Source organism: Budorcas taxicolor, chromosome 25 (genome assembly GCF_023091745.1).
Source record: "Budorcas taxicolor isolate Tak-1 chromosome 25, Takin1.1, whole genome shotgun sequence".
In the NCBI taxonomy this organism is placed as follows: domain Eukaryota; kingdom Metazoa; phylum Chordata; class Mammalia; order Artiodactyla; family Bovidae; genus Budorcas; species Budorcas taxicolor.
Window position 1 is genome coordinate 49,967,044 of NC_068934.1, and position 21,082 is coordinate 49,988,125.

The following is a 21,082-nucleotide window of genomic DNA, read 5'->3' on the forward strand; positions in this document are numbered from 1 at the left end:
GTTGGTCACTTTGTCCGGGTTCGGCTGCACCTGACAGACGCTGCTCCTTACTGGGGAGCAAGCAGACTGCAGGTTTCGGTGGGGCGGGGCCGCACCCCCTTGGTGGAAGCTCAACAGGCCGTGTTTCCTTCTCCTTTGGCAGCTACGACGGGGCCCCCGAGCTGGGCTGGGCCAGTCTGGTGTCCCGCCCAGGGCTCTGGGGCTTGAGCCGAGGATGCCAGTCGGCAGGTGGTCGGGTGGTGGGCACAGGGGCGGCCACAGGCAGGATTTCTCAGACGCACCCTGGGACCGTGGGCATGGCATCACTACATGAGGGATTTCTCCTTACAACAGGGAAGACACCCGGGTGGCCTCACTTATCCACCTGGGCCTGCAGATAGTCCTGCTTGGAGGGTCCGAGGGGAGCTGGAGCCCTCCTGCCTGGGACGTGAGCATGGGGGGCCGTATGAGGAGGGGAAGTGGTCTCCGGAGCCGAGCAGCCCGCGGACAGCCGGCGCGGGGGCGGCCTCAGTCCTGACGCTGTGCAGAACTGAACTGTCCCCAGTATGCCCGAGCCTGCAGCGGGTCCTCCCATCTCCCCAGAGCCTGGGGGTGGGGGGCCAGGGAGCCCTGCCAAGCCCACCCTCTACTCCCTCCGCCCGCACTCCCAGCCCTCAGCCTCTCCCCAGAGTCTGCGGTTGACCCCTGCTCCCCCAACCCCCGTCTGCTTCAGTGGAGGTGCTGGTCTGGTCAAGCCTCCCCTCCCCCCACCCCCACCACGTGGAGGGAAACAGCTCCTCCCCTCCCAGGAGGGTCACATGTGAGTTGAGACGGCAGCATCTCCGCTTCCGTGGGTAGGCGGGTGGGTGTCCCGGAGCAGCAGAAGCTGACCCGAGTGTCTGCTTGGACTCAGACGGCCCCCGGAAGCGTCCGCTTTGGACGGGCGCTGAGACGGGGAGCCCTCCTGTATGCGTCTGTAGACTCTGGGCTCCTGGGGAGGGCGGCTGCGGGCCCTGAGGGGCAGAGGGACGGTGAGGACGCAGAGGGGCTGGGCCCGGAGGGCGTGCAGGTGCCCAGAGCAGAGGGGCCAGGTCAATGGTGGAGGAGCCCGCAGCGTGGCTGGAGGCAGGGGGCTGTCCTGGGGGCCCCAGAGATGCCGCTGTTAGACCTGGTGTCTGCGGGGGCGGGGAGGGGGCGGAGCCTGCCTGGCAGAGAGCTTGCTGCCCCCCAAGCGCCTCCTCTAGGATATCGGCCTGGGCCCTCGATCCAGGGGCCCCACAGCTGGGCAGAGGCGGGAGTGGGAAGGGGTGGTGCTCTCACCCCCCGCCCCCCGCACCCCGCCCGCACCTGCAGGCCCGTAGGACCCTTCTGGGGAGGTGGCGGTGGGGGCGGGTGGTAGGCGGGCCTACCGTTGGCTCACGGAGTATCTGTCCGAGCGGATGCTGAACCAGATGAAGGAGCTAAGCAGCATTGCGTACACCTGGTGGGGCGGGGCAGAGCACGTGTCCCAGCAGCTCTGGGGGCTCACCCCCACCCCTGGGGGAAGGGAGTCGGGGAGGCCCCGTCACGCCCAGGCCTGCTCTTCCCTGGTCCCCGTGCAGGGTGAGCCCTGCGGGTCCCCAGGACCCTGAGGGTGGGGGCCGCGGGTGTCGGTGAGAGCTACCGTGAAGGCGAGGCCCAGGCCGATCAGGGTGGAGACGACGTTCCCCTGCGCCCTCAGGAAGCTCTGGATCCCCCGCAGGCAGTCCTGGGCAGAGGACAGCGTGTGGGCCCAGCCCGCCCCTGCCGGCCGGGGCTCGGCGCCTCTGCAGGGGCGTGGGGCCGCAGCGGCCACTGGGACCCAGGCTAGGGGTGCCGCCTGTCCCAGGACAACCGCCCCGGGCTCCGGACAGGTGCTGAAAACAGGCAAAGACAGTAGGATGGAACCTGCCTCTGTGGGGATGATGGGCTCCAGAGGTCCAGCGGGGCCTGCCTCTGAGTGGCCCCTGAGCGCGGTGGTGGGCTGTGTGTCTGCCCCTCCAGGGCAGGCCAAGTCCCAGTTACTCCGGGTCCCAGGTACCCCACTGAGGGTGAGGAAAGGGCACTGGCTAACAGGGAGGGGCGTTCTTGCTGCGTCCGGAACCTCCCCGGCCTCCCCAGGGCATGGTGTCCACCGAGGCACCTTGTCTCCAGGGAAGAGGGAGGGGCCCGCCCCTGCTCTGAACCACTCAGAGGCGGCGTTCGGCTCTGGGGAAGGACTTGGCGTTTGGGGGCAGGCTGGGGCAGGGGGTGCGGTGGGGCAGGCAGGGTTGGGTTCTGAAGCCCGAGGTTGAGGGGAGAGGAGGCCGGCTTGGTGTCTGTCTATCCATCTGCCCCTGAATCCCTTTGACAAACTCTCATCCCCGCCCCCATGGCTGCACTTCCTCTTGGAAGGCGACCGGGGGTCCGCCCTCCTGCCCCCTCCCACAGGGGTCCCTCCCCACAAGGCCTTCACTGTCTCCCATGTCACCTGCCATCTCAGAAGGTGCAAGAAGCTGGCCTTCACCCCCACATTGCAGGCGAGGACCTGGGGCCTCCCCATCCCTCCTCTGCCCTCACCACCCCTCCCACCCCCCGCAGCACCAGGGCCCAGGGCGCTGTGTTGGCTCCATCTGGGCTGGGCCTCCAGCCATTTGCATCCTCCTGTCTGTTTCTTGGAGGGTGGCCAGGAGCCTCTTGCCAGAGATGGGGTGAGTTTGTTCCTGACCGGTGGGGGAAGGGAGCCAGGGGTTGCGGGGAGGGGAGGCCACTGTCATCGGGAAGAAGAGGCTCCCTGCCTCCGAAGCCCTTGTGGCCAGATTCAGGCCCAGGCTGACCTTCCAGGAAATGTCCTTCCGGCTTCAGGGACCCCGGCACAGGCGGAGCTGCCCACCGTGCTCTGCGGGCGCTCGGCACAGCTCAGCCCCTGGGTCTCCTACCTTCGCCTGCCCTTCTAGGGGGTTCTGACGGGAGGGTCTCAGTCCCCCAAGCTGGGAGCTGTGCGAACGAGTGAGCACCCGGGCCCAGCCCGGTCAAGTGAACCCAGCCCAGGCCAGCCGCCTCCCTGGGATGGTCTGGGGGGCCAGTGGGTGGGTGTCGCCCTGCTCTGGGGCTGAGGCCCCAGGGATGGTGGAGGGCCCCTCCCCTCACCTGTCTGGCAGCCTCCTCCCCCTGACACAGGCCAGCTTCTGAGCCCTCCAGGAGCCCAAGGGGTGAGCGCTTGCCGCAGCATCGGAACTGCAGGGGCGGAAGAGGGAGGCGGTTTGCTCTGAGAACCCCAGGGGCAGAGGGGTAACTGAGGCACGATGTCCTCCCCCCCGCCCTGCCCCTGGCCAGGACGGGAGCTCAGGGCCAGGCGGCTGGCTCTGTAGGGGGCATCCAGCTCCCAGCAGCCTGGCCTGCGGGCACCGAGACCGGCTGTGCCACCTCCAGCTGGAAGTTCACGTGTGGACGCGGGCTCTTGCACTCTGCTCCAGCCCTGCAGACTCAGAAGCCGGGCCTCCCAGGGCGGAGGAAGACAGGCGCGCTCTGCCCTGCGCCTTACCCCGCCGTGGCATCCGTGACCCGGGCCCTCAGCTCTGCACCCGGCCAGCTGGCTCTGGGGGGCTGCTCCCTGTGGCCCTTTCCTGGATGGCAGGCCGCCCCCACGTGCTCACCGTGTCCTGGATGGCCACCAGCTCCTGCCGCCCGCTTCCGGACACGCTCCTCAGTGCCCGCTCGTAGGCCCGGTCGTAGGCATCCAGCACTGCGTCCTCCACCTGTGCAGAGGGCACCGGAAGGCCATGCTGGTGAAGCTCACATTCCTGACGGACCCCCGACGACCCTCAGGTGCTGAGCGGTGCTCAACCGGCCTCCTCCTCTTGCTCCCTCAGGACTGGCCCCCCAGGAGCAGGGCCTGCATCCCCCGGGTGCTGGTCACAGGGGTTCCCATGCTCCAGTTGTGGGGACCTGTCCCCAAGAATGATTGTTGATGCCACTCTCGCTCCTGGGGGTCCTGCAGGGTAAACCAGCTGTTGTCTTATGGTGGGAGGAGGGCCTGGCCTAAGTGTCCACCTGCTTCTGTTGATCTGAATATGGACAGTGGGGAGGGAGAGCGGCCTGGGGGAGATGGCCAGGGGCCGCCTCGAGCCAGAGTTCAGCTCACAGGGATGCTCCGGGTCTTCCCCCAGAACCATCCGGTACGTTCCAGAAAGCCCAGGCAGCTGGGGTCCAGGCAAGGCCTAAGAGCCCAGGGCTGGCCATGGGCACCAGGGCTGACAAGGGCCCTTGGGGCCGACCGAGAAGAGCAGCAACGAGGGCCTGGCCGGCTCTGCCGTCGCTCTGTGCCCACTCCCCAGGCCCCCTTCCGTCTGCCCAGCTAAACGTCCCCTCCTGTGTTGAAGTGCCCTCTCCTTGCCAAGTTACTTCTCCAGAGGCAGTCTGGAATCGTGCGTCCTCCAGAGAGTCTGGTGATTGTGCTGGGGTCGCTGGTCTGGCACGGGCAAGGCCTCTGAGCTCCCCTGCCCTCCTTCCCCGCCTCAGAGACCCTGAGCCCTGCCTCCCTTCCCTTCCTGCCCCCGAGTCGTGTGCCCGCTGGGATAGGTCGGCGGGTGCTCGGGGGTACCCTGCTCTGGCCACTCACCCCGCCCTCCAGAAGGGAAGCGGCTTCCCCACTCCCAGCCTGGGGCGCTTGGGGGCAGGCGGGCGGGGGCGGTATTGCCCAGTGCTGCCCGAAGCCCCTGTAGGGGCAGGTGGGTTTGCACCCCCAGCATCGCGCTCAGAGCTCATCGCCCTCTTGGTGAGACTCAGATCTCCGAGCCTCCCAGATGCTCCAGCCGCTTTGTTCCCTACCCGAGGGGGAGGTGGGCAGCGTCCTGGGCGGGGGGCCAGGCGCCAGGCCGGCCACGCCTGCAGGAGGCCTGGCGAGGGGCCCTCTCCTGGGGGTGGAGACCGACTGGGCTGTCCTAGTCTCCGTGGGAGGAGGTCTCAGGGGGGCCTGTGGGGGGAGCAGAGCCAGCCTGGGGTCAGGGGTGCAGGAGGCCGTGACGAGGGCCAGCCCCCCCCTACCCCCCACTAGGCCCCAGGGAGACCCTGGCCCCTCTGAGGCGAGGTGCTGCTACCAGGAACACTGCTGGAGGGCACGCCCACTGGGGCTGAGCTGTGGGTTCTTCCCCCTCCTACCTCCCCACCCCCTCCCGACCCCAGAAGCGGGGTCCACGAGCTCCTCCTTCGGGTGAAGAGGTGGTTCCGACAAAGCCACACTCCTGCCTGAGACCCCTGGCCTGGACGTGGGGGCCGGTCTGACTCTCCCGAGGCCTGGTGCCTGGGCTCAGGGGCCCTGTGTGTCTCTAGGAGAGAAGTCCGGGGGTGCTGGGAGGTCTCAGAGGCTCTTGGGCCCTGAGGTTTGGGTGCTCCCTGCAGGGCGCCCTAACCCTTAAGCCTCATCTCCCAGGGCTCCGGGGATACCCCTCAGGACAGGGTTTCTAGGCTGCTGAATGCAAAGCAAGGGCCTGGGGTGTCCCTGCTGGCCCAGCTCCCCATGAGGACCCCTCCCAACCTTGCCACTGGCCACGCCTCCCATGGTCTGCTAACCTGCCTGGCGGGGGATGCCTGGGGGGCCAGGGCAGTAGGAGCTGCAGGCGGTGCGCACAGCAGCCCCCCTGTGGCCCAGGGCCGCCTCTGGCAGCTACTGGACCATGGGGGCGGGGAGTGGCCTCGAGGGGCGGGGCCCAGCCCGGGAGCTGGGGGACGGGCAGCCTTTCACCAGCTCGGGCACCGCCGCACTCAATCCGTGCCTGAATTATTAAGCGGGGCCTGGCAATTCATCACCCGCATTCCTGTCTGGGGACTGGGCAGAGTGGCTCTCAGGCGCCCTCAAGTTCTGTATTCACAGCATGACCGCCTAGTCCTGCTGAATGCCCGCCAAGCTTCAGGGCACCTACCAGGGCCTGAGGCTGGGAGGGGGGCCGGGGGCCGGGGGCCGGGAGCGGGGGGTGGTCAGGGCCTGCAGGATGGCTCTGGGGCCACCGGAAGTCATGGGCGTCCTCAGGTAGATGGGCCATCTGGACCCCGCGTTTCAGGATATCTCAGGGGGTGCCAGGGGAGAAACGGGGGTGAACAGACCTCTTAGAGCAAACCGCGCGGCCCTTTGAGGGTCTCTGTTCCTGCCTCTAGGAGGACCCCATGGAAAGAGGGATATGCTGGCCAGGGTTGGCCTCGACGCCAAGGCCCCCCAGGTGCCCGGGGTCAGAGGCACAGGACAGGCGGCTCCTTAGCCCCTGCCACGTGGGGCCCGCGCCCTCGTGAATGCGGGTGACGGAGGTCAGACCTGGGCTCGGCGGCTGCAGGCGGGTGCCGCTCGTCCCTTCCCCCGTCCTGGTTCATTCCCGCACACAGGGAGGTCTTCACACGCCTTTACAGACGACGACACGGAGACCCAGGAAGGTGGGCCGATCGCCCAAGAGCGCGGGACGCAGGGCTGACCCCACCCAGGCCCCCCTGCGCCCACTCAGGTGTGGCAGGAAGCCCCAGCCCCCACTGGGGCCAGCCAGGGCCCTGAACACTGGACCCCGAAGGCCAGTGGCAGCACAGCACAGACCAGAATGATTTCTGTTGGGGGTGGCGGGGGCCGTGCAGGGAGGAAGCCCAGCTGGGTCCCGTCTGCTTCCACCCCTTCCCCTTCCCAGAGTGGGAGCCCCAGAAGGGTTTCGGCCTGTGGGCCCTGCCCCTGCAGAACCGCCAGCCCTGGGCTTGGAGCTGTAAACACGCAGCGTCAGAGTCAGGAGAGGGGGCTGCAGCCGCCCTGGCGGAGCTGCCCGGCTGGGCACCCTGGCAGCCGTCGTGGCAGGGACCGCCTGCGTGGTGAGCCTGACCTCGCCTGGCCCAGCAGCTCCGGGGGGGTGGGCCAGCAGCTCGACGCTCCTTGGTCTCCGAGAGCCGAGGCTGCCTTTCTGGGCTCCGAGCCCCCCAAAAACCAGAGGGAATGCCCTTTTCCCCTCTGATCAGGGGTGGGTGACCCCAGATGATGCCAGGGTGGTGGTGAACAGTTTGGGGTGATCTTTGGGCAGCTACGGGAAAAGAGGCTTTGACTCAGGGCTAAGAGTCCCGACGGTGGCCCCCTCTTGCTCCGGCTCTGCCAGGGTGATCTGGCCCCCTCCCCACCCCCATGGGCCTGAGCCCCTCCCTCTGCAGACCGAGAGGATGGCACCGCCCTGCAAGGTCGGGGGACGCCCCCTCAACTCCGAGGAGTTCAGCAGTGGCGGGGGCACAGGGGAACTAGGCCCGCACTGCGGGTAAGGCAGGGCAGGGCCAGGGTGCGTAAAGAAAAAGGGTGGAAGTGTGAGGCGCTCAGTCGTGTCCGACTCTTGTGACCCCGTGGACTGCAGCCCACCAGGCTCCACTGTCCGCGGAATTCTCCAGGCAAGAATCGTGGAAACCAGGGCTCGAATGCGGCTCTCCCGCACTGCAGGCAGACTCTTTACCCACTGAGTCTCCAGGGAAGCCCTCCGGGCTTTAGACTGGGTAGCCACACACCTGAAAGCACGCAGCACGAGCTTGTCTCCTGACCCAGCCATCCTCTGCATGTGGCATGAACGTCTTGGGGTGCCCTGCAGCCAGGGGCCGGGGCCGCTGGGATCCCCGATACACAGTCAAACGTAGGCCGCTGGTCACCTGCCTGCACAGGGTTTTGCCTGGAAACCCAGGGTCCTCCAGGGCCCCCTGAGTGGCTAAGTCGATAAAGACTCTGCAATGCGGGAGACCTGGGCTCAATCCCTGGGTCAGGAAGACCCCCCACCTGGAGAAGGAAACAGCAACCCACTCCAGTATTCTGGCCTGGAAAATCCCGTGGCCAGAGAAGGCTGGCAGGCTACAGTCGCAAGAGTCGGACACGACTTAGAGACTAAACCAGCGCCCAGCAGTGTCCTCCAGCAGGACTGGTCGTGGTCTCCCCGGGCTGGTCCTTATGGGGTACAGGGGAATCTGAAGCCCAAAGAGAGAAGGAAGGCGTGCTCGGGGTCTCAGAAAGCCTGTCTGGACAGGGCTCCCCAGGGACTGCTTTGGGGTCTGGCCTGGGCTGGGCTCCCACAGGCGAAGCCTGGGCCTGGGTTCTCCTGCCTGGCTTGTGTCCACTCCCGGGGACTGGGTGGAGGCCTCTGCAAGTGCTGGCCGCTCAGCCAGGGAGCAGCGAGGGGGTGAGAAGCCCCTTTGGGAGGGGCACCCAGGGGCTGCCCTTCAGACTCACAGCTCGGCTCTGCCCTGGCTGCGATCGGCCACATGGACCCGTGGCGCCCCCTCCTCAGCCGACTGTGGATCCTCCTGGCCCCACCAGTCCTCGGCCTCTGCAAACAGAAGCCCATCTGGGGCTGCGTCCCCCATCTCTCTGGGTCTCTCGGGCACCCATTTCCTCTGTCTGGCCACAGAAGTTCTGACCTGGTCTGGGAGGACTCAGCTCTGCTCAGGGACTTGACCAGTCCCGTTTCCCAGGCAGGCTTTCAGCTCTGACTCAGGGCCTGGAGTTCAGGCAGAATTTCTGGAAGGCCAGGCTGCCCCCGCCCCTGTCACTTGGGAGCGGTCCCTCCTGAGCTGTGGTCCTGCCCTCCTCCCTGGGGTAGCACCCACCCTAGACCCGGGCCCGCAGGCTTCAAGCCCTGTTGTCCGGGGGCCAGCGTCCCACGTGACTGCGTTATCTCAGAACTGGGGCCTCCCTCCCTGCCAGCTTCGAGCCGCCGCGGGGTCCCTCAGAACCAGCAACACCCAGAGACATAGCAGTGGGTGGACGGAGGAAGGAGAGGAGAACGGAGCCCCCCCGAAAGGGACCCACACCCACCATCGCCTGTCCCGCAGCCCCTGCTGCGAATAGGCCTCTCTCCTGGCCAGGCCCGGCCCTGGTCAGAGGTGCAGCCCTTGACGGTGCGTTTTCTGGAGCCGACCCCCCCCAGTCAACCCTACGGGCCTGGCAGGCTCCCCTCCCTCAGTCCCCCAGGTGCCATCTTCTGGGCCCCGGGGGCCCTGCCCCCTTCCTGCCCCGGGAGCTGCCGCTCTCAGCCCAGCAGAGGGCCAGCCCGCAGGCAGAGAGTGTCCCCAGCGTGGTCCGCATACCCGCCTGCCTCCCCCGGTGGCCGCGGGAGAGGGAGCAGGGGCCCTCCCCCGCGTGACGGAGCCGTGCTCACCTGAGTGGGGCTGTGGGCCCTCCAGAAGGCCGCCTGCACCAGGGCGCAGAACACCAGCGCGAAGCTCAGGAAGGCCTGTGAGGGGGCAGGGGAGGAGGCACCCTGAGTCCAGGCCCCGCCGTGGCCTGGCGGCTCCCCCTGCCGCGGGCAGACCTGGGGCGGCGGGCATGCTGCATCCCGGGCCTCGCTAGGCCCTTCTCGGGAGGCCCCCATGGCCGGCTTTGGCTTCCCAGGGCCCCAGGGAGGCGGCGGTCAGGCCCCGGGATGAGGAAGAAACCTGCCCTCTGTGCCTGCAGCCGGGAAAGGCACCGACCCCGGAAGGGCCGGGCGGGCCTTCCCTGAGCCCAAGATTCAGATTCAGAGCAAGCGCCCCCTTTCAAGTGGTCTGGCCTGGAGGGGCGGCTCGGGGACGCTGTCTGCACTTGGAAGCGCTATGCTTAGTCACGCCGTCCTGTCCGACCCTGCAACCCCATGGGCTGGAGCCCGCCAGGCTCCTCTGTCCGTGGGATTCTCCAGGCAGGGATACTGGAGTGGGTTGCCATGCCCTCCTCCAGGGGATCTTCCTGACCCGGGGATCAAACCCGGGTCTCCTGCATTGCAGGCAGATTCTTTACCGACTGAGCTATCAGGGAATCGCTTGGATAGGAAGGGCCTTTTCCAGAAGGGACAGCTGGTTTTGCTTGGTTTTCTGAAACAGGCCTCCCAGAGGTTCAGGAGCTGGGGTTCTAGCCAAGAGCATGGCCCGCTGGCCACCCTGAGATGGGTGACTCCCAGCAGAGGTGCTCCTCTTCCCACCGGTGTGCTCCCCAGGACCCAGCAGGCCTTCCACCTCCTGCCCATGCCCGGGCCTCGGGCTCTGGTGGACCTTCCCTCACAGGGGTTCTGAAGCTGGTGAATATTTGTTCCCTCCCCGGAAAATACACACACGTCCAAAAAGCTCTTTTGCAGGTCGTTTCAGAGGCTCACCCCAGGCTGCCCCGGGGGCGCCCCCCGCTGTGGCCTGGCTGGTACTTTGTGCTGGGGATGCTCCCATTCAGGCCTCGGGCTGAGCCTCCTCCGGGAGCCCTGCTGACCACCTGGCCCAGGGGTCTGGAGTCCGGTATCGCTCCTTCCCGGGAGCAGGACTGTCTGGGGCCGGTGTGGCCAGGCTCTCCCAACCCAGGGCCTTGCTGGGGTGACACCAGAGAGTCCACGGCCAGCACGGGGTCCATGGCCAGCATGGAGGGACACCCAGGTGCAGACGGGCACACCCACAGTGCCCGGGCTGGACGGGGACGAAGAAGACTGTTCTGCTCCACACTTGGTCGGGGGGCTGCGTCCAGGAGATGGGGGGTCCAGCCCACCGGCTCCCAGACTCCGTGCAGGGACAGGGACCTCCAGCTCCGCTCAGGGGCGGGAGGCCCACCAGCTTCCACCCCATGTTTCCTCCTGCTTGCCCAGGGGTCCACCAGGCCTCAGTCTCCAGATGGCTCTGGGATGCCTCTTCCTCCCCTCCCTCCTCCCGCTCCTCCTCCCTCTCTTCTCTCCTTCCCTCTCCCCCTCCTCCCTTCCCTCTTCTCCCTCTTCCCTCTCCCCCTCCTCCCTTCCCTCTTCTCCCTCTTCCCTCTCTCCCTCCTCCCCTCCCTCTCTTCCCTCCTCCCCTCCCTCCTCCCTTCCCTCTCCTCCTCTCCCTCCTCCCTCTCCCCTCCCCTCCTCCCTTCCCTCCTCCCTTCCCTCTCTTCCCTCCTCCCTTCCCTCTCTTCCCTCCTCCCTTCCCTCTCCTCCTTTCCCTCCTCCCCCTCCTCCTCCCTCTCTTCCCCCTTTCCCTCCTTCTCCCCCTCTCCCTTCCCTCTTCTCCCTCCTCCCTTTCCTCCTCCCTTCCCTCCTCTCTGCTCCTCCCTCCCTCTTCTCCCTCCCCCCTCCTCCCTCCCCTCTCTTCCCTCCTCCCCTCCCTCTTCCCCTCTCTTCCCTCCTCCCCTCCCTCCTCCCTTCCCACTCCTCTTCTCCCTCCTCCCTCTCCTCCTCCCCTTCTCGATTCCCTCTTCTCCCTCCTCCCTCTCCTCCTCCCCTCCTCCCTCTTCTCCCTCCTCCCTCTCCTCCTCCCCCTCCTCCTGCCCCCAGGCTGGCCAAGGGTCCCTTTCCCCATCTGGAAGCCATTGCGCAGCACTGCCTCCCAGGCTGGAGGCCCGGAGCCAGCTCAAGGGACTAGCATTTTCCAGGAACTGTTCCATTCCCCGGGAGAGGGAGCATCACTCCAGCCCGCCCGCCTGCCCGCCCGTCCGCCTTGCACGGAGGGTCCTGGGTGGCACATGGGCCGCCTGTGCGCTGAGGCACTGGGTGCCGTGGGCCCCATGCCCGCCGCCCTCTCTCCTGATTCTAAACAACAACATAAATAAATCCGAATGGCTTCCTTGGCGCAGCGGCCACCCCTGCTCTCAGCCACTCATTTCCTGTGTGCGAGGCTCGTTTGGGAGGGGGCGGGGGCAGGAAGGGGAGCAGCAGGAAGATGGGGGGAAGACGGGGAAGATCGCCCTCTCCTAGCCCTCCCGGGGGGCTCGCACGCTCCTGACACACTCAGAGGCAAGACACAACACCGCACCCCGGGGTGCACACAGGCCCCCCGCTCACCGGGTGGGCGCGGGATGGGGTCCCCCGGCCCCCTGCTCCCCCTAACCCGCCCAGGGGCAGTGCTGGGCTCCCGTCTTGACTGGGGGCCCACGGGAGGCTGGAGTGCAGCAGGAGGCCAGTCGTGGGGCCCAAGCCGCGTCCCAGGCAGGGAAGCAGAACCGAGGCCCTGGTGCTCCGGGGACCCTGCCCCAGCGCAGGGCGCAGAGCGCGGTGGTCGGGGGAGCCGGGGAAGAGCCTGGCCAACAGGAGCCTTCGGCAGAAGCAGCTTCAGACCGCGGCTTTGCGCCCAGCACCATGGCGCCCCCTGGCGGCGGACGCGGCAGGCTGTCCCGGCCGGGACCTCGGGGTCTGGCCCCGCTGCCAGCAGCCTCGACCTCCAGCAGTGAGCCCCTGCGGCAGCCCCAGGCCTTCCGGCTCCCCTCCGGGAGGGGGGGACAGTCCGCTTGCCTGGCCGGATGCCCCTGGGGCCTCCCTCCCTCCCCAGGCCAGGTCGGTAGCACTGCCCACGCTCCTGTGGGGTCCTGGTTGGGGCCCAGCTGCCAAATGGGCCTTAGCACACCAGGGCCCGGCCCGGCTCTGGGAGGCGACTCTGCCCCGGGCCTTGGTGTGTCACTCAGTGGTGTCTGACTCTCTGCGACCCCACGGACTGCAGCCTCCTCTGTCCATGGGATTTTGCAGGCAAAGATGCTGGAGTGGGTTGCCATTTCCTCCTCCAGGGGATCTTCCCGACCCAGGGATCAAACCTGGGTCTCCTGCAGTGCAGGCAGATTCTTTACCCACTGAGCTGCCTGGCCTTGGAGATGTCTGCAATCCAGGAGTCACTCAAGGCGTTTGCTGACACTGCTGGCCAAGAACCCCGCCAGCCGTGGGGATCCAGAAGGCTGCCAGGGAGCCCAGGGCTGTCAGCTTCAGAGTATGCCTGGGGAAACACAGCCCCCAGCAGGAGCTCCCGGGTGGAGGCACCCCATGAACTGCTCCAAGGGTAGGGGTGGGGTCTGCAGGCAAAGAGAGCTGGCAGCAGGAAAGTGGGACCGCAGGGACCCGTGGAGTCCCAGGAAGGCTGGACTTGGTGTTTCGGGGAGCCTGAGAGGGACTGGGGGTGCAGCTGGCAGCCCAGGGCACCAGCCAGAAGCTGAGGCCCCGGTTCAGGCGAGAGAAGGCAGCTTGAGCCCACAGCGGGCACCACAGTCCTTGGGGAGGCGGGGCTGGCAGGTGCAGCAGGACAGGCCACTGGAGGAGCAGGTATGCGGGCAGCAAGGGCCCCTGCAAGGGGCGAGATCGGGGCAGGGGAGGGAGCCCCACCACCGGCGGCTGCCACGGAGGCCGTGCCGCTCGGGAGGAGCCCGGGCTCTAGGGGCCACGGCTAGTCCTGACCTACAGGGGACCGATGGGGCCTGGCCTCGTCCCAAAGGGAGGAATTCATCCGAACTGTGTTCGCAGAGCCTCCTGTGTCACAGAACCAGACTGTCCCGAGCCTCTGACCGGCACCTAAGGCCAGGAGGGCCGACGCTGCCTTTCAAAGCCCCCGTGGGTGATGGGGGTGAGGTAGAACGCCCATCACACCACCGCTGGGGAAGATGCCCGGGCGGGGGGCCCGACTCCCGGGCGGGGGGCCCGACTCCCGGGCGGGCGGTGCTGACTCCCGGGCGGGGGGCCCGACTCCCGGGCGGGGGGTCCCCAAAGTCCCAGGTGGAGGGGTCCTGACTCCCGGGCGGGGGGCCCGACTCCCGGGCGGGGGGTGCTGACTCCTGGGCGGGGGGCCCGACTCCCGGGCGGGGGGTGCTGACTCCCGGGCGGGGGGCCCGACTCCCGGGCGGGCGGTGCTGACTCCCGGGCGGGGGGCCCGACTCCCGGGCGGGGGGTCCCCAAAGTCCCAGGTGGAGGGGTCCTGACTCCCGGGCGGGGGGCCCGACTCCCGGGCGGGGGGTGCTGACTCCCGGGCGGGGGGCCCGACTCCCGGGCGGGGGGTGCTGACTCCCGGGCGGGGGGCCCGACTCCCGGGCGGGGGGTCCCGACTCCCGGGCGGGGGGGTCCCCAAAGTCCCAGGTTGAGGCGTCCTGACTCCCGGGTGGGGGTGTTCTGACTGTCCTGGGTGGAGGGGTCCTGACTCCCGGGCGGGGGGTCCTGACTCCCGGGCGGGGGGTCCTGACTCCCGGGCGGGGGGTCCTGACTCCCGGGTGGGGGATCCTGACTCCCGGGTGGGGGGTCCTGACTCCCGGGTGGGGGGTCCTGACTCTCCTGGGTGGGGGGGTCCCCAAAGTCCCAGGTTGAGGCGTCCTGACTCCCGGGCGGGGGTGTTCTGACTGTCCTGGGTGGAGGGATCCTGACTCCTGGTGGGGGGGTCCTGACTCTCGAGTGGAGGGGTCCTGATTCCCAGGTGGAGGGGTCCCGGCTGTCCCTGGTTGAGGGGTCCTGACTCCCGGGTGGGGGGGTCCTGACTCCCGGGTGGGGGGTCCTGACTCTCCTGGGTGGAGGGGTCCCCAAAGTCCCAGGTTGAGGCGTCCTGACTCCCGGGTGGGGGTGTTCTGACTGTCCTGGGTGGAGGGATCCTGATTCCCGGGTAGGGGGGTCCTGACTCCCGGGTGGGGGGGTCCTGACTCCCGGGTGGGGGGGTCCTGACTCCCGGGTGGAGGGGGTCCTGACTCCCAGGTGGAGGGGTCCTGACTCCTGGGTGGAGGGGTCCTGACTCCCAGGTGGGGGATCCCAACTGTCCTGGGTGGGGGGTCCTGACTCCCGGGTGGGGGTGTTCTGACTGTCCTGGGTGGGGGATTCTGACTGTCCTGGGTGGGGGGGGTCCTGACTCCCAGGTGGGGGGGTCCTGACTCCTGGGTGGGGAGTTCCGACTGTTCTGGGGGAGGGGTCCTGACTCCCAGGTAGGGGATCTTGGGTGGGGCGTTCTGACTGTCCTGGGTGGAGGGGTCCTGACTCCTGGGTGGGGGGTTCTGACTGTCCTGGGTGGAGGGGTCCTGACTCCCAGGTGGGGGGTCCTGACTCCTAGGTGGGGGGTCCTGACTCCCGGGTGGAGGGGTCCTGACTCTGGGATGGGGGGTTCTGACTGTCCTGGATGGGGGGGTCCTGACTCCCAGGTTGGGGGGTCTTGGCCATCCCACACCCCTTGGGCTTTGCTTTCCTTAGGGACACGGGCGAGGTGGGCTCCCTCGGCCCCCAGCTCGGAGCACTCACCGCAACCATGAGGCCCCCGGCCCCTCTCACAGTGGCTGCGGCGCTCAACACGGCCCCCAGGGTCAGGAGTGCAGCCAGGGCGATTCCAGCGGAGAAGGCTGGGGGCAGAGAGAAGTGTCAGGGTGCCCAGCAGGGGTCCTGGGTGCTCAAGAGTAGACTCGGGGCTGCTGGGCTCCCGGGGGCCCTGAAGGGGCCTCGTCTCCTCAGCATGGATGTACCCCGCCTTCCTGCACTGCCCCTCCCGCCCGCCCCCTCTGCCCTCCCCCAGGGGCTGTCAGAAGCCCGTCCCTGCCCCCAGGCCCAGCTGACAGGCTGGTAATCTTATCAGTCCATGCCCGGCCCCAGGCTTCCTGCTCCTGGGGCTCTGGGGTTTGGGGCTCGAGATAAAAACGGGAGGCCTGGGGCTAGGACCGTGGTAACCCCGCAAGCCTCCGCTTTCACTGTATCTGCCCTCCTCAGCCTCTGGTGGTCTCTCCTGAGGCCAAGACCCCCAGGGGTGGGGCTGGGGGGATAGGATGCCATCTCTGTGAGCTGTTCAAGGCCTCATCGTGGGTGAGCACCCCTTCCTGGACATGGAGGATGAGGCCTGGACACCTCCTGACATACCCACGCTGCCCCAGGGGCCCAGGGAAGATGCAGGCAGAAGCAGGCCCTGCCCAGGGGAGCTGGGACCTCAGGGCAGCCCCTCCTGCCTCTGACCCCGCTGCCTGCCCCAGCCCAGCTCCTCTCAGCAGTCCTCACCCCAGCCCAGGGCTCCTCCCCAGCCGCCTTTGCTCCTGAAGCCCCCTCCCAGCAGTGGCCGCCCACCGCGTCACTCACCCCAGTGGTGCAAGGCCTCATAGGTGGTCCTGTCCGCGGACACGGGGCTGATGACGGCAAAGTGGGGCCCAAAGTAGCTGAGTGCGGCTGTGGCGGCCATGGCGGAGCTCAGGAGCTGCGGGCAGGCACGTCCAGCCGGTGGGCGCGGGGCTGGGCACCGACCCCCACCAGCCGTCTCCGGCATCCTGGTCTCATGGGACAGGGTCAGCTGCAGGGCTTCCCAGTGTTCCGGGGGTGGCCTCAGGGGGTCTTTGCTGCAGACACCTACCCCTACACCCTCACACACAGACATCCCTCACAGAGACCCTGCCACACACACACACCCCATCACAGACACCCACCACACATACACACCCCATCACACACAGATACCCCGTCACACACACAGATACCCCATTATACACAGACACCCACCACACACAGACACCCCATCACACACAGACACCCCATCACACACACACACACACTCCATCACACACACAGACACCCACCACACACAGACACCCCATCACACACACAGATACCCCATCACACACAGACACCCCATCACACACACAGACACCCCATCACACACCCTCTTGCACACACATACATCCCACCACACACACACAGACATCCCATCACACACACAGACACCCCATCACACACAGACACCCGATCACACACACAGACACCCCATCACACACCCTCTTGCACACACATACATCCCACCACACACACACAGACATCCCATCACACACACAGATACCCCATCACACACAGATACCCCATCACACACACACACCCAATCACACATAGACACCCCATTATACACAGACACCCCATCACACACACACACCCCATCACACACACAGACACCCTATCATACACACAGATACCCATCACACACACACACACCCCATCACACACAGACACCCCATCACACACACAGACACCCTATCATACACACAGATACCCCATCACACACACAGACACCCCATCAGATACCTTCTTGCACACACATACATTCCACCACACACACACAGACATCCCATCACATACACAGACACCACACACACACACAGACACTCCATCACAGACAGACCCCACCACACACACAGACACCCATCACACACAGACAGATACCCCCTCACACACACAGACACCGCATCACAGACACAGACCCCACCACACAGACTCACATTCACATCCCCCTCTTGCCAGCACCCACACTCACTGTCCAGTGCCTCCAAGGGCCCAGAACCTCCGATGGCCCCCTTTGTGGACCCCCCCCAGCCCTCTCAGCTCCCCATCTCTGTGAGAGCACTTTCAAGGGCAGGAGGCCAGCCCCCAGCCCGCTCCCCTGGGGGACCCTCTCCGACCCCAGTTCCCCAGCCACCCAAGCCCCTCAGACCTCCAGCAGGCCCCTTGCTGCCCGGCAGGAAAACGCACACTGCTTGCGGGGCACCTTTCGCCGCCGAGACTTTGCCCCCAGGACCCCAGGTGCAGGCCCACGGGGGCAGGAAGGCGGGTGTGTGTGTTAGGGGGAGGACCCACAGTTTTGGAGACCCAGGAGCATGGCACACCCCACCCCCGCCACCTCCTGCCCAGCCTGCCTGTTACCAGAACAAAGAGGCTGGTGGCCAGCATCTGGCATTTGGCCACCCTGACTCGACCGCAAGGCTCCATGGAGGTTCGGCTGCTCTCCTCTGCTCTCCACTCCCTTCCCCAGCCTCTCCTCCCTCCCCTTCCCCTCCCTCCCACTGTGGTTTTGGTTTCCAGCTGGGTGGGGACCTCAGACAGCAGTTGCCCGCTGAGGAGCTGGGTTAGGTTGGTCACCCATCTGCCTGTTAGCATACCCAGGAACTGCGCCTCTGGGTGCCCCAGAAAAAGGGCAGGGAGGAAGGGGAGTGGAGGCAAGGCCAGCTTCCGCCCTCCTGCCGCCCCTCCCCTGGCCCAAGCCCCCAGGACACGAGCAGGTAAATGAGGCCTCCCTGAAGGGTGTGCCCTTGCTCCTGGCAGGGCCATGGAGGACCCTGGGAGGAAGTGGGCGAGTGAGAGAGGGTGCCTGGGTGGGGGTGAGCTTCCCGTCCTGGGAGTGTGCAAAGGCTGGACCCCCAGTGAGTCCTGCCTGGGGCTGCTGTCTTTGCAGGACTTTGGGGGAGAGGCCGTATATGAACTTCTCTATCGAAACACTGTCTTACGAAACACCTTTCGAAATGTTCTGTGACATCAAAATTTTCCAAAAAGCCACTTGATTTTTGATGCTTCAGCAGCACAGATGAGTAATTTAGAGTGGAGTGTGCAGGGGGAGGGGGCCGGGCCCCTCTCTGCACCCACGTTGAGGCTCTGTCGGAACACGAGTCTGTGATTAAATCTCCTGACGCGACCCTGGGGCTGTGCTCGTGGGCGGCTGGACCCAGCGCAGCCTGGGGGGGGGGCACGTGATGAGCCCCCGGTCTGGGTCCCTTCTGGGCCAGCTGGAGCAGCAGGGTCCCCCCGCTGCGGTCCTCCAGGGCTGCCTGGGCACAGCTCCCCTCTCGTGCTGAAATCACCCCTCTCCCACATCTCATCATGTGGGTCCTCAGGGCACTCGGGGGCCTCAGCTAGGGAGGACAGGTGCCCCAGACAGCTGTCACTGTATCTGCGGTGACGCCTTGGCCTTCTAGAAGCCAGCAGAGTGCGGCCTGTGCTAGCCAGCAGCTCCGCCACCTCCTTCCTCTCCCTGTTTAGAGCAGGGGCAGCCAGGACCCCTCGTCCATCCCCGTGCCCCCAGCTGCCCCTTGGCGCCAAGAATCCTGCCCCGCGTCCACAGGGGCTGGAGGGGGGCCCGACACCCCAGCCTGGGATTCGAGCTGGTGAAGCCGAGCTGCGGCCTGAGGGGCCAGCGGGAGTGGAAGTCCTGGATGGGGGTGGGAGTCGGGCTGTGGGCTGGGGGCTGGCCGCCTGGCCCCGCCCTCCTGCAGAGATGAGACAGTCGCCACTGTGCTGGCCTCACTTCTGGAACTGTCTGCCTCTGACTTGGAAGCAGATGTCCTGACCTTTTCCCAGAGGTCAGAGCTGGCTCCTTGACCTGGCTTGCCAAGCGCTGACGCTGCGCCGGGCCCCTGGCCCAGGTGACCTGACCACGTTTCCCCACATCAGCCCCTCCGTGGGCAGGAAACGAGGCTTCCCTGGGGACCGGGCTGCTGGGGACTGAGCCCGGCCCAGACCCCCTCAAGTCCAGGCCTCTGATTGAGGCCCCCTTGTCCTGGGCCCGCTGCCTGGACAGGGAGCCTGGCCCACGTGGGGAGCCGTCCACACCTGCCCCAGGAAGCCGTTTCCACTCCCTCTGGCTCCAACAGCCCGTCAGAGGCAGGAAATGACGTCTGGAGGGGAAGTGCTGGCCTCGCCTGGCTCCCTGACCCTCAGCCCCTCGCCGTCCCCTCTGGCACCCAGGGCGGCCACCCCTCCTGAGGGCAGGGCAGGCTCGTGGGAGCCAGCCGGGCACAGAAGGCAGCAGCTTGTGTCGGAGGTGCTGGGCTGGGGGGCAGACGCCCGCCCTGCACGGGCCCTGTGCCAAGGGCCCCGCCTGAGCTGCCTGGGCCGCTCCTGTCTCGGTGTCCATGGGGGGTGTGTGTGTGCATGCGTGCGTGTGCACACGTGTGCATTCACGTGCGTCTGTGTAACGGTCTTTGCCGGCCAGTGACCTCCTTGTTCCTCCCTCTTCCTGGCCTCATCTAATAATTGTTCGGTTAATAGGAAGCTGTCTTGTCAGGGGAGCTGACTGACAGGGCTCCCCGTGGCCACGGCTGGGGCGCCTTGAGCGACAGACTGATGAGAACCCGCGATGCTGAACAGACATCCGTGATCCGTGCTGGTCCAGAGGAAGGATGGCCACGCCAGTGGGAGAGGAGGGAGACGGCCTGTGCAGAAGAATCCAAAGGAGCGTGCGTGGATCCTCCCCCATCGGGGGGAAGCACCTCCTTCCGGCCCTGCCTCGGGCTCTGGCAAGCGCCCCTCAGCCAGGCGATCACAGGCAGCACTGCCAGGGTGAGCCGTGTCGGGGGCTGTGTCGATGGGACGCGACGGGTGGGCACTTCACCCCTGCGTCTTCCTGCCCAAACGCACAGCTCTGGTCTGACTGCGGCCCAGACAGCTGGCAAACCCCAGCAGAGGGGTGTCCTCCTGTGCCCCTGACCCCCACGCGGCCAAGGTCATCGAAGGTGTCGTGGCCCGGAGGAGCCCAAGGAGACGGGACAGCCAGTGGCTGTTGGTCCTGGGACGGGGTGCAGTGCAGAGCAGGGCCAGCAGGCAAGGACTCGAGAACGCTGAGAACCACGTGGGCTCTCGTCAGTAACAGTGGAGCCCTGGGGAGTGACCCCGCACTCCGCTCAGACACTGGTATTGGGAGGCAGTAGGCGTACGGTGGTATCGGTGAACTTATCTTTGCAACTCTCCTTTGTAAAACTATCCTCAAAGTTTATTTAAAAAACGTGGTGTTAGCTGCCACCTCCGTCTCAGGGCGCAGAGGTCCCCAGGCTCCTTGGGGTTGGCTCTGCCGGTCCACTTCCTGGGGCGTGAACTCTTGGCCCCAGGCCTGACCGAGCCCCACTCCACTAACTGCTCGTCACCAAGATGTTCATGGACTCGGTGATGTCACTGTCCCCCTCTGCCCCCATCTACCCACTGCCCTGTCCCCTGCCCACCTGTCCCCCACCCACGAGTCCCCCTGCTGACCTGCCCACCTATCCCCTGTCCCCTTATCTACCTGCCCACCTGTCCCCCTGCTGACCTGTCTGCCTGCTCACCTGCCCACCTCTCCTCCCTCCTCCCCCCTTCGCTCCCTTCTTCCCTCTCACACCCTTTCAGGCAGTTGTGGCTTCAGCCACTTGGCCCCTTGCTCCTGTCTGCTGTCTGCTGTCTGCCGCCCGCCCCCATTTACCTGGGCAATGGCCTCTGGGAATCCGCGGGGTGTTAGCCATGAAGCAGGCCGCTCCTACCACGAGGCAACTTCCCTGGGCCAGGAGGTGGCAGCCTCTGCCCAGCTTCCTAACAGCTGCCCCAAGGGAGACATCCCTCCTCCTTCTCCATTGGAGGCGATGTTCGGCCTCATGGGCTGGTGACACGGCCCCCTACCCAGGAAGGAGCCCCCGGGCCAGCCGTGAGCGCAGTGCCTCCTCTTAGCATGGAGTGTGGGCTCTGCCATCCTCCTAGGGCGGGTCTGGGGCTGAGAAGGACCCCGAGTGCAGTCTCTGGCTTCCTCTCTGCTCTTTGGCCTGATTCTGACGTTGTCACAGCCGCCCAGACGTGTCCGCCCTGGGCAGCATCTCCTGGGGAGGGTTTTCTTCCCGGACATCTTACATCTGGTCAACTGTGTGAGCTCCGGG

General features: G+C 66.7%; 1 protein-coding gene across 1 annotated transcript; it reads right to left on the bottom strand.

Moving 5' to 3' along the window:
• Positions 1–793: 793 nt before the first annotated feature.
• Positions 794–17,402, bottom strand: TSPAN32 (tetraspanin 32). Its single transcript, XM_052662512.1, has 9 exons — positions 17,337–17,402; positions 15,735–15,849; positions 14,916–15,013; positions 9,126–9,200; positions 3,633–3,734; positions 3,127–3,213; positions 1,643–1,726; positions 1,389–1,459; positions 794–992 (listed from the first exon to the last, which is right to left on the bottom strand). The coding sequence occupies exons 1-9, from the start codon at positions 17,400–17,402 to the stop codon at positions 794–796; spliced, it is 897 nt and encodes a 298-aa protein (XP_052518472.1).
• Between the last annotated feature and the right edge of the window lie 3,680 nt (positions 17,403–21,082).

Excerpts from the sequence above, each read along its gene's own strand:
- TSPAN32 (XM_052662512.1), bottom strand. The coding sequence starts at position 17,402 with ATGGAGCCTTGCGGTCGAGTCAGGGTGGCCAAATGCCAGATGCTGGCC. Across the intron at positions 15,014-15,734 it reads TGAGGCCTTGCACCACTGGG|CCTTCTCCGCTGGAATCGCC; the intron begins GTGAGTGACGCG and ends CTCTGCCCCCAG. Across the intron at positions 1,460-1,642 it reads GCCTGGGCCTCGCCTTCACG|GTGTACGCAATGCTGCTTAG; the intron begins GTAGCTCTCACC and ends CCGCCCCACCAG.